General features: G+C 39.1%; 1 protein-coding gene across 3 annotated transcripts; it reads right to left on the reverse strand.

Moving 5' to 3' along the window:
• Positions 1-1,263: 1,263 nt before the first annotated feature.
• On the reverse strand, positions 1,264-16,952 carry Lanb2 (laminin subunit gamma-1). 3 transcript variants are annotated; one of them, XM_076802441.1, is made up of 22 exons: positions 16,719-16,952; positions 15,771-16,144; positions 13,072-13,330; positions 11,480-11,781; positions 10,143-10,348; positions 9,779-9,882; positions 7,646-7,834; positions 7,082-7,307; positions 5,869-6,845; positions 5,573-5,758; positions 5,274-5,476; positions 4,988-5,203; positions 4,641-4,911; positions 4,396-4,574; positions 4,180-4,310; positions 3,952-4,062; positions 3,686-3,884; positions 3,374-3,611; positions 3,112-3,287; positions 2,854-3,036; positions 2,616-2,733; positions 1,264-2,408 (listed from the first exon to the last, which is right to left on the reverse strand). In XM_076802441.1, exons 2-22 carry the CDS (start codon positions 15,915-15,917, stop codon positions 2,173-2,175), a joined length of 4,857 nt encoding a protein of 1,618 aa, XP_076658556.1. In that variant the 5' UTR covers positions 15,918-16,144; positions 16,719-16,952; the 3' UTR covers positions 1,264-2,172. The 3 variants fall into 3 exon arrangements, with proteins under 3 accessions (XP_076658556.1, XP_076658555.1, XP_076658557.1); XM_076802440.1 differs by having other exon boundaries at positions 15,771-16,148; XM_076802442.1 differs by lacking the exons at positions 9,779-9,882; positions 10,143-10,348; positions 11,480-11,781; ... (1 more) ...; positions 15,771-16,144; positions 16,719-16,952 and adding an exon at positions 8,365-8,835.
• Between the last annotated feature and the right edge of the window lie 723 nt (positions 16,953-17,675).

Raw genomic sequence — 17,675 nt, forward strand, 5'->3', positions numbered from 1 at the left:
TTCGCCCGACATGAGCTACAGCCAGTGGCGCTCACCACAAGTCGCTATAAGTTGACATCTGTAGCTGCATCTGATGAATGGGACTTTTATCCAGCTAGATCAGGCATTTGGCCTACTGTGGGTTGAAGCCAATTGGTGTGGCCACGTGTTGCGCTTGAGCGAAGGCTGTACCTTAATAGCAGATTGCAGCCAACCTTTGCTGCAATCGCTAGTGCCACAACCGAGTGAGATCTAAGCTATGATTGCACTTTGCTGGACGTGAATGCTACTATTCTTCACAAAAGGCAGGTATTATAATAATGACCAGAGAGCAGTTGCTCGAATAACCCTCAAGATTGAACTGAGGGCAAGGTGGTGTCCAGCCGGATAGGCCTTCTTTTGCGCACAGACGATCACGCATAATGGTATTGCACACGGCTCTTTTATGGCACACGGCTTCAAAGAGTCGCACGCAAGGAGTTTACTTTATAACAGAGTGGCCACGCCCGGGGCACCGACGAGATACTTTTCTCGTCGGTGACGTAATCATGTCGATTATCATCAAATAATAAAGACTACAGAATACTCGTTTCAATCAGAAAAATTTCACTAATACGTTGGTAAAGATTTCGTAACGAAATAACTAAATGTAATAAAGTTTCAGCTTATGCAAGAGTGGGCCAGGACAGCTCCAAGGTCCTTCGGCCTTCTGGTCCCGCTGTGTAATATTTATAATAACTTCGTTTTCCAATGAAGTCAACAAGCACTCCTTTGACCATGTTGCTATCTAATTTCTTAGAAAAGGTAGGTAATAGAATTCAAGGTACCGAATAACTTTTAAACCATGAACATTCTCACGGTATGAACTGAACTGAACTGGCGTATTCCTACATCTCGTCTGTGATACAATATAATGTGGAGTGCGCGTTGGTAACCCGTTGTCGCACATGGTAACGTCCAGTAATTTAAATATAGGCGTTACCTGGCAGTAGACTGGAGACACCGACGAGATATCTCGTCGATGGCTTGGTTCTATTCCAGGAAAGACTGCCCGGTTCTGTGCCATGCTAAAGCGGCGATGTCTCTCTGACCATAATGACACGGACTTGATCCTCAAAATCACCACATTCAGAATTTGTAATCACTAGGCTGGGTATATCAACGAGCAACTTGTAAAACAATGAGCAGAATTATTTTGCATAATATAGATACACTAGATCTATTTATAAATAATCTATATCCTTAAGAATATTGTTTGATTCGAAAATAAATAAATTTCATGCGTATTGGAGTAACAGTGTTTTATTAGAATATCTTGTACATAAAGAAATTTGGTGATACAAATTGCAAAATATATCCGTTCTGCTATTGTTTATTTGATTATAAAAATGGCTCTTATCAGTGTGTAATTCAATATTCAGCATGGACATAATGCATTCTTCTGCTTTCAAAATTATATAAATAAGTAACGACGCAATGTAATACACTCAACTGACTATATCGAAGAATAAAACACTGGATTATTCCTTAGAGGAATTGTAGAAGCTGTTGTAGAGGATAAGAAAGAATAAACGTAAATGACATGGCAATTAAAATAGGATGATCATACATAAGTACTATATACATAATTTGTACAAACGTACAAAAAGTGTATTAAAAAAGTATTAAAAGAACTGAATAATACAAATGACCTGATAATTGACAGCAGAGGGAACCGTAGAAGTTCTATATAAAAAAAGAGAAACAATTTGCTATATAAAATCTTTGGTATAGAGTTCGTTATTGCATTCGCTCGTACGTGTACGAGTTTAAAAATTAGTCTTCGAGAGAAATTGTTAAAAAAGAAACAGTTCTATACGAGTCGTTAAATAAAATAGTCTACGTATAAATGCACAAGTAATATCCGGCTTGGCTAACAATTCACTAATATGAATGTAGTATTTCTTTAAAAGTTCAATTATCAATTTGTAATTTAAACAAAATTGCGCTTTGTAAATTTTAAGTACACCACAATAATGTACCTAAACTTTTTGATTTAAAAAAAGCGTCTTAATTGATTTTAAAGTTACTTCTAAACACGTATTTGCGTATGTAATGTAGTATAATATAAATGCATGTAAGGCACATGTAGCGATATGAAAGTAAAAATGAAACGATCGTTCTTTTCGGTAGAGTAATTCGTAACATTACTATTTACGGTTCTAATCGTAAACGTTTGTGACAATCGTTCGGCAAAACTTTTCTGATGTCATTGATATTTTCGACTTCGATTCTTAATCTGCTGACTTCGTCTTCGTAATTCTTCACCCATTGCGATTGCGAATTCTTAGCGTCTGTTAATGCACGAATTCTTTTATCTAAATTTGCTGCTGCGATTTCATTCTCAGCTGCTACTAGACGTTCTTCCAGGCGGTTCAAATCAGCATCATCTAAGTTCAAAGAAAAAGTAAAAATGTAAATAGAGCCTTACAAAAAAATTAAATTGACCAAGCGAGTACACTTTACAGCTGGACAGAAGTCACCCGGAGAGATTGCGGACCTGGTTGATTGTACATACAATTCTGCTATTGTTTGTAGCGACAATGTCATCTCGCGTGACTTCTTTCCAGCAATACAGTAATCGAATATCAACCGACCTATTTCTGGCAAAACATCGAGTTCCTTCAAAATTTCAGCTACATCAGCTAAAGCTTTGTCCACTTGCTGTGATGCTAATGTTACATTGATTTTTGCCTGAACAACTTTGTGATTTGCCTAAGAAATATACAAAATAACAACATTTACACGTACTACTTATTCCAGTTAAATATAAAATTATAATGATTATGCTACCGGTTAGCTGTAACGCATAGATAGATACGTATAACGCTTTACCTCTGTTGTTATATTTGAGTCCTGACCAATTCGTATCTCGTACTCTCTCATCATGGAATCTGTAGTATCGACTCTAAGATGTAATTTTTCAGCCTCGTTTCCTACACGAACCGCTTCTATTTTAGTCTTATTTGCTTCTGTTCTAATAGCGTTTGCTTTAGCGCTAACATCCTCTGCGTATGTCTGTTACACAACATTTTTTCGTTCAATGAAAAACTAATTATATCGTATCACTTCCTGGACGTATAGTTACTGTACCTGTGCCTTTTTAGCAGTTTCACGAGTATATTCTGCGCTATTCTCGGACCCGAGTAATATTTTTTCTGCTCGCTCAACTTGTTGAGTGGCGTTCACAATTTGTGCCTCGATATTGTCAATATCTCTCAGGGCATTGTGTGCTTTAATGCGTTCACTCTGCACTTCGGCATCAAATTCTAAAAAATAACGCTACAGTTAAACGACACGTTCTGTTATTTTATTATCGAATAAAGTAAAGTAATGCTAATCAAATGATAAACACCGCTCAATTTCTTCAACATTTCTTGAGCTTCTTTCAAAGTTTGATCGCCGCGTTTCACTGCGTCGTTTGCCTTCTCATTAGCCTCGTCCAGTTCTGCCAGAAGTTCAGCGGTGGCTGCTTGCTGATCTTGCGCTTTTTCTATCAATTCCTCGCTTTTCATTAACTTATCCATCATTTCCTTTATAAGATTTTCATTGCGATCTAATAACAGTTGAGCTTGTTCTTTCAACCGCAATCCCTGTAACAACACGTACACGTTAAAGCATAGGTACTAAATAACGTGTATAGCGTTTATCATCAACTGAAACTCACCTCTAAATTCACATCTTCAACCTGACTTCGTAATACTTTAATGTCAACGGTTGGAAGTGTCAAATCTAGAGTCAACAAAGCTATCGCTTCTTGTGATACATCGGATGATTTATTAGCCGCTATGCCGGTCAAGTTTTTCACTTCGTTCATGCGGTGTTCTAACAATTCTAATTTATTTTCTAATCCTCGGATGTCCTCGCTGAAAACGCAAAACGCTTTTTAAAGAATGCTTTACCTCTCAATTAGTTCTAAAATGTACGACATACGTCAGGTTAGAATATTTCGATATTGCTTTCTTTGCAAGATTGTAAGCTTCTATAGTTGTATTTCGAGCTTGTTCTGCCAAGGTATGAATTTTCATCGCTTCGTTGACATTTCTGAAAATGGAAATTGCATTAGTAGTCATTAACTAGGGATAAATACGATTTTTTATAATTTTGTATCAGGTTATTAATATTATAAACTAATGTTGTGTAAAGCAACTCGTTGCTTACGAGTCAGCTGTTCCACGCGCTTCCTGCGCGATAGCTGTCATCTGCCTGTTCTGTTGGCCAACTTGTTCTGCACGGAATTTCGCATCGTTTAAAGCTGTTGTTCCATTTATGGCTAAATAATTTTCTGCTTCCTAATGTTTAAGAAAATTACAATTTTTTAATATCCACGAATAAGACTTTGTTTTATTCAAAATCCTAAGAGAATATCGTGCTCACATTTAACTGATCGTGGATTTTATCAAGCACTTTTTCCGCTTCTTCAATGCTCATCAATCCTTCGGAAGTAGTTTTCTGCACTTCGGAAGCAGTTAAGTCTACCGTTTGAGAAATCTGATCAATTTCATTCAATTGATCACGTAGTTCGTCCAATTGTTCCATCAACGTTTTATTTTCACCTACAGCATTAAAATGTGTGATTTCATAAAATTCGGATGAAATTAGATTATTTGAATCATACGTACTGCCAGATCCTTGTTTCGCAATCTTCAAAAGATTCTTAACTCTGTCTTGAATCGTTAGCAACTCCTCTTCGAAATCGCTATCTTTTATGACAGTCGGACTACTGTTGATTTTTCGAAGTGTATTCTCCAATTCGGCTAGACGTTCCCTGTGTCTGTTGACAGCATCCTGAACGAGATTATAACAGTCTGGACAATCAACGCAGCCATTTTGTCTGTTGTGTTTGTTTTCCTTGCAACGGTCGCAACGTCTTCCTTCTACATTCGTGAGACACTGCAATGAAAGGATAAGCCATTGTACAAAGCACATCTTAGGACTGAGAACAAACGTCAGTACCAATCGAACTTACAGGACACTGTCCATTAACGTCGCATTGCAAGTCCTGAGAACCGATATGGTCGCAATCGCAAGGCTTGCAACCTTCTCTGCTGAAACCGTATTGATAAGGGAGGCAGGCATCGCAACGTTGACCGGTAACACCAGGTCTACACTCGCATTGGCCGGTAATGGGATTGCATGTGTGATTGTAAGAACCTTCCGGATCGCAATTACAAGGGGCACAACCCTAATAAAAACAATTCATATTTCAAATCGAACACATTTGCATTAATATCATATGATGAAATTGTATGTACCTCGCCACTCAATATATGATAATATCCTTCTTCGCATTTGTCACAATTTTGACCGATTACGTGCGGCTTGCATTTACATTGACCTGTCAATTGCTTACAAGGCGCTATTCTGCCATCGTCAAGCTCAACTGTACCTGGTGGATAACACTGGCATAGTCTACATCCGTCTTCTCTGCGATCAGACAGAGCGTCTCCGTAGTATCCTAGTGACGAATATAATTTAGATTAATTGTTCAATTACATGGGATTTCATAAAACTCTTTGACAAATTTTATATAGCAATTTATGCGCGAGGATACCTGGCAGACACTCTTCGCAATGGAAACCGGCTGTATTGTTGACACACTTCAGACACTCTCCAGTTTCTTGATTGCAGTTTCGAACAGCGTTCAAATCGATATTATTGTTACAATCGCAAGGTCGACAAGCTATACCTTTTTCAGGATTTCCAAAGTATCCATCGGAGCACGTTTCGCATCTAGGTCCTGTAAACGAGAAACCACGTCGGTTATATGGTTCAATTGAAACGGAATTTGGTTCCGGTTCTTCATTTTTATACGTTCATGTGATTTTTCAGAATTCTATAGGTTCTTACCTGTTCTACCCGATGGACACTCGGAGCAAATAGGATCGGGGTTGTTGCCGAGCAATATGCATGGCCCATTATCAGGGCAGGGGCAAGGTTTACAATCATCGGATGTACCTTTCAACGGATGCCCATAATATCCGCGTCTACACAGTTCGCAGTTACTGCCCGCCGTGTTATGCTGACAAATACACTGACCGGTTTCGGCCTCACAAATATCCGCGTGGCCATTACAGTTGCAGGGAACACAGAGAGCGAAAGGACCACCATTTGGCGGATCATGGTGGAATCCAGGTGCACAGGACTCGCAAAATTGTCCTACGTAGCCATGAGGACACTGGCAATGCTCTACCCAATCGGCAGGTTCGCCCACTGCTCCTCGGTGAGCGGTTTCCAATTTAACATCGTCCAAAAATCCTCTGCCTTGATGAGTGTAGGTTCCTCGAATCTTTATAGCCGTCAGATTAGACAAGATAGACATGAACGCTCGAGAAGACAAACGCGGTTCCCAACCGTACTTCGGATGTTCGTGAAGTTTGAAATGGTACTCTTGAGACGCTACGCTAGGCAAACGATTGTTCTGTCCGAAGATCGGTAGCGTGATTTGTTCACCGTTTCCACCTTCGAGTATTAAATCCCGAGCCGTTGCGGCAGGACCAACTTCCCCGATTCTTAGAGTAAATGCCAAATCTTGATTATAGGATGCTCGTTGGTCGCCAAGAAATCTGTCGGGTGCAAGAAAATAGACGTTGTCTCGATCCAAAGCTGTAGCTGATATCGTTTGAGTGACAGGATCGTAGTGAAGCGGTATAGCGTTTCCAGCAACGGTTGCTGCCCATCGTTCGGCTCCTCGTGCAAACATGCTTTCAATTACAAGCTTAGAATAGCCAGTAGCTGGTTGGCATACTGAAGAATGGCCGTAACAGAAGCACGGTGTGCAACCAAATTCGTTGTCCATCGCAAGGTTAAAGAATCCTGGTCGACATCTATAAAGAAACATAGACCACCGTTAGGATATTGTTACAATACATTCCACTCAATTATTCCATACAATAGAATCTCAATTATTTCATTTATTTCCTCTATCGTATATATTTTACTTCATATTATCATTTTATCATACATACTATCGGTATTGTACCGTTATGTGTGTGTCTTTAAGTTTATAAATGGAGATTCTACCGCGTGTTGTTCAGAATTTGATTTTGTGATCTGCACTGACATTCGACAACGTTTCCCTTCAACGTTCTCTTTGCATATGCAAGTGCCGCTAACAGGGTCGCAATTCGGTACGTTTGCCAAGGAACCTGTCACCTCACATTCGCACGAGGTACAACCGTATGAACCGAAGTTGAAGTAATTAGAAGAGCAACGGTCGCATTTGTTCCCCGTGACACCCGGCTTACACTGACACTTTCCTTCGCTGTTGCACTGCAGGCTTCTAGATCCTGAAATTACATTCGGTTAGATCACGTTCGGTCAGATTTCCGATCATACGGTTTGCAAAGACCGACGCGTAAAAATTCGAAACAAGAATGTATTCAGTTGGGTAATTTAATGTGTTCCAAACAAGATGAAAATCTTATTGGACATTTTTCAAGATTAATCCACAGTCTAACGCAGTCCCGTTCAGGTATCGCCCGTGCGGGCAAAGAATTTGGTTGCCCGGGCATAAGCGAATTGGCGGGCAACGAACCACGGATAACGTTAATGATTCGTAAGAAATTGCTAAAAGTATTTCTGCTAAGATTAATGATACCGATCGAAGAGGGATGCATCGGTTTACCAATTTCGTTGCAGCCACAGGGAATGCAGTAATCTGCATCCGGATGTTGGTAAAAGTTTTCTCGGCAGCGTTCGCAATTCGCGCCATCACGATTTGCTCGGCAATCCTGGCAATGACCGCCGTGACCGGTGGTCTTGTACAGTTCCTTATCGAAGTAACATCTATCCGAGTATCCATTACAGTTGCAAGCTGGAAAAAACAATGAAAATAAAATAATCCAGTAAAATTTCAAAGGAACATCAGAAACCAGGATATTGTACAGGGTGAGTCACCAAACGTTAGCACCTCAAATATCTTTGTTGTTTCTAAAGATACGTAAAATATGGTAAGGACAAAGTTGAATGGTACAATGGGGCTGACACGATGCAAAAAAAAATTTTGTTTTTATGTCATTTTTTTTGGAGATATCAAGGTCACCTTGACTTTTTTAAACGGAACCACCCTTTTTTAAACACCTACAATGATAGTCCCTTTCATTAGGAATTCAGTGACTATAATTAGTCCAAGGTCATTCAAGGTCAAGGACAGAAAAAACGTATATTAAATGTACGTAGACATTAAAAAAAGAAAGTCATTCGAATAGATTAATACGCTGCAGATCTGTACGTGTCATCGTCCACGTTCATAGATTCGATTTGTCCGAATGTCCCGATGTTTCTGTGAACTTTCTAAATACATAAAGGGCCGCAGTTTATTAGTAACGTTATGTAGATATTTACTAGATCCGGAGTACCACGGTAGAATCCCGTCCCATCTCGAAGAGGCAGAGATCGTTATGCTCGAGAATACCAAAAACACGATCGTTGCCACTGTCAATAGAAGGTCCATGGCAGATTTTCAAAGTAACAGGTGAATCTGTTTTACTTTGATTGCCTGCAAGTTCTGCGTGAATTCTTATTCATTATTTCATTCCGAAGTAGCTAACAGGCTTCGAAAAATTTAAGCGCATTCGAGATTATTCGTAAGTCTAACCGATTTTGCCATTAGTTCGTTCGGTACAGCCGATTGGAGAGCTCGAGGAACTGGAGCAACTCGATGCAATATTATGGTCTGATCGTTCGATGGTATTGTCACGAAATCACGATCCAATCCTGTTGCACGGTCGATTGCAGAACCAACGTGATAAATAAATAAATAAATAAATAAATGGCGAGTCGTAACTCGGTAGCTCGGTAACGCGATAACGTGTGCAACTGAGCTCGCGGAACACAGAAAAGCTGCATTGTGTGCCCCTGCATTGCCAACAATCCCCACTTCAGAACAAGCAATGAACGTAAAAGGTAAAGCTGGTTAGGTAATGCCAGCATGATCGTGAACGCAAACTCTCTTCGGCTGGCCGAGAACGCGATACTCATAATGACGAAGGAACGTCTCGTCGGAGCAGACTGTTGACTACCTTTAAAATTAATGACAGTAATATTAGACCTACTATTAATATCTTTTGTTTTTTCGTTTAGTTATAGTAAATTTGAGGTTTGTCATTCGATACGAGGAGTGGTGAAACCAGAAACAAATAATTCTTTAAGCCGTAATAAATAAATACCGCGTCCGATTATCACGATTACGAACGTTTAATTTTATATTACGGCCAACGTGTGCCTCCTATCGATTCTGAGCAATTTGATTTTAATCGGAGACGGATAATATATCTCGAGTATATCTTAGGTATAAAGTAATTGTTTGAGATCCATCGAGATGTGCTTTCGATAACGTCAGATAAGACTGGATCGTGCGGCTAACGTCGGGAATGATGCACCCATCGAATCCGTTATAACGAATCGGAAAGATTAGATTTGTGTTAGGTCAGGCAAAAAGATATTTTATCGTCTCTGGATAAATTGATCATGCTGCACAGCAACACCGACCGTTTGAAGAGTGAGTTTATCTAAGCACACCTGAACACCGATTATTATACCAGCCTTTCAGTCCAGTCACGAATATACTTCTACTGTTCTTTCATCGCAAAGATTAGGCTAACTGGGAGCAACTTGAGTACCGGAGAGTTCTTAGCAGATAAATAATTTACAAAAGCTGTAACAAATCGTTCAAGGGAGAACGAAAATGAAACTGCAGACAGTATGGAAGTGATTGTTTCTGTTTATTAACGATTAGAGAAATTAATTGAGTACTCACCTTTGCATTCGTGGGCGTCTGTGGCGGTAGCGCGTCCCCAAGGTGCATCGTTGTAAAATGGCAAACATTCGTTGCAATCTGGCCCGGCAGTATTGTGCTCGCATCTGTATAGAATACGTTCCATACATACGTTTTAAATAAGTGTAAAAATTATGATTACCGTGCGGAAGCTGTTTCGAAGAACTCGCTACCACATCTTTCATTCTATGAATTTTGTCAACGAAACTTTTAGAATCTATAGATAACAATGTGTATTCAACGATGTGAATTCCTTCTACTTTGTCACGTTCTATATGTGCGAGGTTGATCACCGTCGATGAATTAACTTTCGACGATCCTAATGTAATTACATGTTACATCTTACCTGCATACTCTGCGAGTTTTTCCATCCACGCTGGTACTGTTTACACATTGGCCAGCGTGGCCATTGCAGGCGCAACGTGCTCCAACTGCAACGTCAGCGATAGCATAGTAGTAGGATTTCAGTACGTTATCGTCGCCAAACACTTCGTCACCGAACGTATTCTGTCTGTCCAGCGTAATCCTCAGGTCTATCGCTTGGACCCAATCCTTAAAACGCAAGCAACGTTCGACGTTTACATCAAATTTTCCATACAAATTAACTCGAAATTCTGGACCCCAGAGTAAAAGAATGTATTAGTCACGTATCTTCAAAATTAAATATACGTAGATGCATATCATGTTTAACACTTCGACTGCCAAACTAGAAACCTCAAAAGTTTCATAAAATCAAAGTAAATTATTTAATGAAATAAAAATTGAAAAAAATTAAATGTATGATATTGAGCATTCCTCCAACTTTCTTGTATTTTACTGATCCTAATCAAATTTGGTACAATGAATATATTAACCAGTTAAGCGTGGAATTTAATTTTAAAAATCCGTTACAGCGCGGTATTAAAATCAAGCAATGACGAATACACACGTCGAACGCATGCCAAATGCGGCTATTATAAAAGCCAAAGCCCTTGTAAAGCTAAATGAGAAAGAATTACATTTTCATTCGATAAGAAATTAACAATTCATTAACGTTGACCGCACCGCAATAGAGTTTCGGATTGACGTGTATACACGTCGAAAAACGCTTAACTGGTTAACGTGAACATTCATTTTAAAACCTGGACAAATATTTCCGTCACCCACATATGGGTGAAAAAGTTATACTGAATATTTACACTATTACATTAAAAATCGAAGTGTAATTTTCCGAAGCAAGATGGACTTAACCCTTTGCACTCGGCGCTATTTTCATTCTAAAACTAAATTTTTCTTCCGCCTTAGAATATTTTCATTTTATTCATACGAAACCGATCCGATTTACACATATAATATTTAAATGTTTAGTAATCTATTGGATACAAATTTTGTAATGTTACAAATATTTTGTAATATTTTTTTGTAATTTCTTTGAAATAATGCCACAACAATTTCTAGTGGTGCTGTCAGAGTCACCACTCGAGTGCAAAGGGTTACCTTTGGCTCCGGGTCCAAAATTTGTTTACTCAACGGCGCAAAAATAGACTGGTAAATCTAGGACTATCGAGCTAGTCAAAGTGTACAATTACGAAACCTATTAGTATTATTGTAATATTTATAAGCAATTAAGAACTAGTTGCTTTGATCGGTCGGTAGTTCGGGGATTTGAATGAAGGTTTGTGAGAGCAGTTAGCAGCGTTATACCTGCAAAGCCGCGTTCGTTTCGAAGTTGTAGGCGGAGGGTCGACCCTCCAAAGTAGAGAATGCGACCGTGCCTTTTGTTAACGGCGATATGTCCGAATATTCTGAGGTGCAAAGCACTCTCGTGTCGTCACCCCGAACAGTTTCCTTCGAATCCGGCAAACCGTAGTTGTCTCTGCAAGTTGCAGAATAAAACTGATAAGGCTCCCACGACGCGTCCTCATTCTTCCTCTTGTAAATGCCCCAGCTCTCCGGCCGAGGCGACTCGAACAGTACCCTGACATAAGTTATGTCAAAAGTTTTTCCTACAATCACATTCATTTATTAATGCCTTGAAAACTAATGTCAAGAGAATGACAATGTTAATGTAAAATTAATCTTAATACTATTTCCATCTTTTTTTCTTCATGTAACTTCACATTAATAAGAAAATTATTTCTACGCCACTGTTACTCCCTCGCGATAGTGAATCGATCTGGAAACGTTAAAATCGGTTGGCATGAGCATACCGTGAACGCAATGAAAGCGGTGAAAGGAATCGAATTTTAAATTGAGAAGGATTTGTTGACGCTGAAATTGGATTTGTTGATCGAAGAGCACGTTCTACGCCACTGCGATTCTTCGGTGTAAAGCCAGCGGGGTGCGCAAGTGGCCGATTCTTTCGTAAATGAACATGTGGCGCGCAGACAGAGATATTGTACGCTGCTGTGCGGTTCCCATTTTTAAGAAGACCGCTGTGTGCCTTGAATCCTCGAAAATGTCGTGGTCTTCCGAATCGTCCTCGATTTGTCGTGTAAATTAATTGACGTAAAAAAGAATTGCACAGCGACAAGAAGTTAAATTTAGCGCCTGCGACAGCATTTATTTTCTAACGGCACCCGGTATTAGCGGACGCTGAAGTTGCAACGCAACGTTTACCGTGCTATTTGTTACGGGAAAAAAAGAACATTCGCCCGTCTTTAAGACTGAGGTAATTGTTTTCGCAAGAAACAAAAAAGAGAGATGTCAAGAAAAACAGTGGGAAAGGCTACCGTCGAAAAATAAAATATTCACGCTCCGGTCCCATGACTCGCGCCTAATGTTTCTCCATCGTTCACGTTCCGAGAATTATCTCATCGCGCACGCATCCTGATAGATAAGGAAGTAAAATGGAAAAAGATGGCGCCGAGAGAAAGAGAGCGACAAACATTGAGGACGTGTTAAAAGTTCATCGTGGATACTGATGAATGAACTCTTTCTTTATCTACAGTTAGAAGATTCGCCAAGTTCCACGAAGCATTAGCACAGTCGACCCTAAACATAATCGAACTATAAAACCTGATTACGACGAGCATAATTAAGATGATTTTTCGGCCGTTGGCAGGGCGAGGGACCCAATTACTCTTGGGGTGCCGATTACTGTGCTCTATATTAAATTATACTGACTTTTAATATTAAAAAAGAAATATGTAACATAGTAACTGGTTTTAATGAAACAAATTTAATATCTCTTTTATAATATTCGTCATGCTTTAAAAATAATTATAACTAATACAAGCAGAGTAATTGGCACCTCCGTAGTAATTGAAGAAGTAACAATCTCTGTAGAGCCATACCCAGATGAAGCGTAAGATTCACTTGAACCGGATACTCGATGCCTTCGAACATGGTCTCCGATTGCCACCAGGTCGCATTGTCGTTATTATCGTGATCGGTGAGAAACAGAGCTGGATGGTCGCCGGACCGGCATATCTCGCATGATTTCTTCTGCACGCCAGTCTGTTTACAAAATTCGGTTGGCCTTTCCTGGCCGCACGTGTTCGTTGCTTCCATGGGCACGTTGAACGCTGCATTTTCGAAAGGTGGTATGCACCTCTGCAATCCGAAATATTAAAAATCATTTCTTCTTACTTGACACGATTCATCCTCTCGCTCTATACTGACCTTTCGCGCGCGCAACCTAGAATATTTTATTTGTTCATTCAAATTAAATATTTTCCGAACTATAAACTGTCCATCTGCGAAATTTACTTATGTATATTTTGTACTTTTTTCGAGTCGAAGAACGTACTAGACTTAACACTAGGTTTACGGGACAGGTCAAAATGGCGGGTTCTAATATTTTTAATTTACGATTATTGAGATTGTGAAGATCCATCTACGTGGAATTACTCAACAAACTTATTTCCTTAGGTATATATTATTTAAAAAATGCCTGAAAACTTGGATGAACATATTCTTTTTATTTTTATAAAGTAATGTAAAATACTCACTTTTAATGCTTCGTAAGCCTAGTGTTAAAATACATAAATAGAAATGTAAAGTACTTGAGAGAGAGAGAGAGAGAGAGAGAGAGAGAGAGAGAGAGAGAGAGAAGAGGAGTATAGTATTATTATGGGCCATCCATAGACCGGCCATGCATTGTGTTCGAGTAATAGCAGGTAGTTTCCTTCCAAACAATTCCGAGAACAGCTTTTACGGGGAAATCCCTACAAGGGTGTTCGAGCCGTCCCTAAAGCTGCGTAGTACTTCACATTTTGTCGATGAAATTTTGAAAATAACCTGCCCAACTTAAGATATGCACTGGGCCCACGAAACTGTTCAAACGCCCTGTAGAACAGTATAAACTTTTTTAAAATCGGACCAAACGACCTGACCTTTTGTGAGCAATTACAAGAATTTATCGAATGACGTGCAAAAAAGATTTTGAAAAAATTTCAATTCCTAGGAATTGTAAGAGCAAATAAAAAAGGCACTTTCCTTAAACATTTTTATTTGAGCCTGTAATGAAAATTTAAAATATACGTTTTGAATTTGCATTACAGGCTCAAATAAAAAGGTTGTAAACAGTGCCATTTTTATTTTCTCATGTAATTCTTACCAATTGCGATTTTTTCAAAATCTTTTTTGCGCATCGTTTGGAAAACCGATTCTTCTAATTGCTCAGAAATTTCAAGTCAAGTCGTTTGATCCAACTTAAAAAATAGTTATACCGTTTTAAAGGGTGTTCGAATACTTTCGTGAACTTGTGTATAGTTTCGTGTAGGTTCGTCTTTTCGAATTTTGAATTTGAAACTGTCTGCGCACGGGAATATTCCCGTCATTATTTCGCACATATTCTTTCCGATTCGCTATAATGTTGTAGCGAATAACATACATATTTAGTAAATACTAGCTATTTGTATAGAAAAAAACGAGTTTCTTTTACACATTTTTGAAATTCTTCAAAGATGAATATGTTCGTCTACTTTTATCTTTCCATTCCTATCACGGAACGTTGATGTAACTCCGAACCATACTTTGATAACCTAATGTAGTATTTGATGCTCTACAAAAAAGTCGAAATTTCGTTGACTGAGAATAAACACGAATTAATTCTGACTTATATCTACGGGGTGTCCCAAAAATATCGGAGAACCTTGAAAGAAATGGTTTCTGGGGTCACTTGAAGTAACTTTTTTTCCTTAGCGAAAATTTCCGCTTCGGCTTTGTTAACAACTAGGTTTACGGAGCACTAAAAATGACTATTTTACATTTCCTTATAAAAATAACATGAATATATCTATCAAAATCTGTAGCCATTTTTTTAATAATATATACCTAGAGAAATCAATTTGTTAAATAATTCCTCATGGATCCATATTTGCAATCTCAATATTCGTGAATTAAAAATATTAGAATCCGTCATTTTGACGGGTCCCGTAAATCTAGTGTTAAGGAGTTATTAACGGAAAACACGGACCAATCAGTGCGCCGCTATAGTGAACGGATTCCGGCGTTGCCGTTGGTCGAGCCAGAGTTCGTCGGCTGTAGCTGCGCTCTGATTGGTCCGTGTTTTTTTTATTAATAACTCTTTAAGAAAGCTGAGGCGAAAATTTTCGCTAAGGAAAAAGTTACTTCAAATAACTTCAGGAACCTCCCCTTCCAAGGTTCTCCGAAATTCTTGGGACACCCTGTATATTTCTACGTTAGTGTTGCTACGCATAGGGTGAGGGACTTAATTACCGTGGGGGTGCCTATTACAGTGCTTATTTTAATAATATTATTTTTAAAGTATAACGAATATTAAGAAAGTGATAACATATACATTAACCGATTTTAATGAAAAAATTTAACAACTCTTTTTTAATATCTATTATGCTTTAAAAATAAGTATAATTGACGTAGGCACAGTAATTGGGTACCTTACCCTGACTATTTGAAGTCGCGAAATAATATTTTCATAAATTCCTTAAAAAGACGATCGAAACGAATAATGGTAAGTTACATTAATGATAGAAAAGTGTATAGATAAACTAACTACGAATATACAGACCTGTGGCTTTCCAGTGTTATCGTAACATTTATCTTCGTCCCTATGCGCGAATCGTACGTACTCTTCTGCAGGATCGGGTTCGGCGAGTACTGCCACCATAGAGATGGCAAGTACTATTAACATTTTCTTGTGCCTTCCTCGCGTCATATTTGAAATTAGTTAGGTAACCACTCGTTCTTTCAATCTCAACCCACTTTTGCACAGTGAAAATTTGCGGTACAGTTGGAACTCTCACTTTCCCCGATTTTTTTTTTAGACGTCAGGATGACCACTTTTTGTCGAATGGGTCCATCGACAACAATGGGATTCGCGACGATCGGTTTTTATTGTTTATTCCCACGACCACATTCCGCGAGCCGTTCTCCCCTTCTTGTCTGTCTAATGTAAAAACATTTCTCAAATTACTAGCTTCTCATAGTAACAAATTGCAACAATATCGTTTTGTACTGTAAAGTTGAAGGAAAAGAAAAGCGGTAAAAAAGATAGGTATAGATAATAACTGTTCAAATTTTATCTTCAGATAAACCGAGAGAGATGTTTGATCGGACAATGAAGTTTCAGCACCGACATATCATTTTTTAAATTTCTTTCATTGGTAATGTCGCGCGAAACCAATGCAAGAGCATGTACAGCCTCTTCGGGCCGAAAAATTTGAAATCACTAATTACTTGAAGTTAGTTCGACGAATTATTATTCGCGGAACGAAATTCGCGATAGATATTGTTGCATTCTAGACTACAAACGGAGGCGAGCAAAATATTTCAAGCTGTAAAAATTCTCGCGCCTCTCACGAAGGGAAAGGCGATATCTGCCGATAGTACACAGTCACATGCAGACGAAACACACGAACCGATTCGGAATTGTTCACTAATTTACACGACGAACGAAGCTCGCACTATGTACGTGTCGCGGATTGTTTGAAGCGAAAGGGAAAATACTTGTTCTAACCTCTTCGACCGACAGAAAACTAGGGAACTCCGAAGAATGACTCCCACCGCGCGACAGTTCACTGAGAAACTGAACGAGAAGAGCCGTGAGTGAAGCTGTAGGCTGCGTGGGCTGTGGGCTGTGGATTGTGGGGAAGTGCCCAATGCCAGGAGCTTGTGGTGGTAACACGTCGCCACTCGTGGTAGAAAGTGCAGGCAAAGAGCAGCTTGGGAGAGCCATAGCGATGGCAACGTTAGGGTTACAATTCATACATTATTATCAGAGCTAATACAGAGAAAATACTACTTCAACACTAAACCGAGCCTTAAGGGCCCGGGACAGTCACGTGACTTTTTCATTAATCATTTCCATTCACAGCCTTCGGACACAGACTTAAAATCCGTCTTGGTCTTGATCCGACGGGGTCTGTGACTAAACTTGTCACATTTTTCGCTCTGTATTGTCGATATTATGAATTCTGACTTGGTAGAAACGTGCTTCAAGTTTTTCGCTTTATTTCGCAGAGAATCAAGAGAAAATATAGCTCAATTTGTAGCTGGAGATATTTTCTACTGCTCTCGATTTCATCCAGAAAACTCATCCAATGGCATACAAAATGCTTGGATTCCACGGCATGCGCATCGTCAATTTTTGGCCTACTTCTAACACTTATATTACCAAATATCTGCATAATCTCGTCAGCTCATGACCAGCGTGCACTAGATTGAACCTTCCTCTTTCGAATGAGCCCTTTACCAGCGACAAAATATTCTTATTTAAGTACGAAAACTTGAAGCACGTAAAACCTTTTTTTGGCGGTAATGTAGTCACTCTACCTTATCGCGAATCTACGAAGACCAGGCCCTAATACTACAAAGGCCAAGTAACTAATTCATGTTGTCTTATAAAAATGACGAGATTGAATTTATTTGGATTTTGTGCGGTTCGTATTATAATACATGCTCTCCTAAATATATT

The sequence above is a fragment of the Halictus rubicundus genome, chromosome 16 (genome assembly GCF_050948215.1).
Source record: "Halictus rubicundus isolate RS-2024b chromosome 16, iyHalRubi1_principal, whole genome shotgun sequence".
In the NCBI taxonomy this organism is placed as follows: domain Eukaryota; kingdom Metazoa; phylum Arthropoda; class Insecta; order Hymenoptera; family Halictidae; genus Halictus; species Halictus rubicundus.

Bases quoted from the DNA above. Each gene is read 5' to 3' on its own strand.
- Lanb2 (XM_076802441.1), bottom strand. From the start codon at position 15,917: ATGACGCGAGGAAGGCACAAGAAAATGTTAATAGTACTTGCCATCTCT. The intron at 3,612-3,685 runs GTGAGTTTCAGT...GTGTTGTTACAG, and splicing joins TTGAAGATGTGAATTTAGAG to GGATTGCGGTTGAAAGAACA. The intron at 2,409-2,615 runs GTCGGTTGATAT...CTTTGAACTTAG, and splicing joins CGATGTTTTGCCAGAAATAG to ATGATGCTGATTTGAACCGC.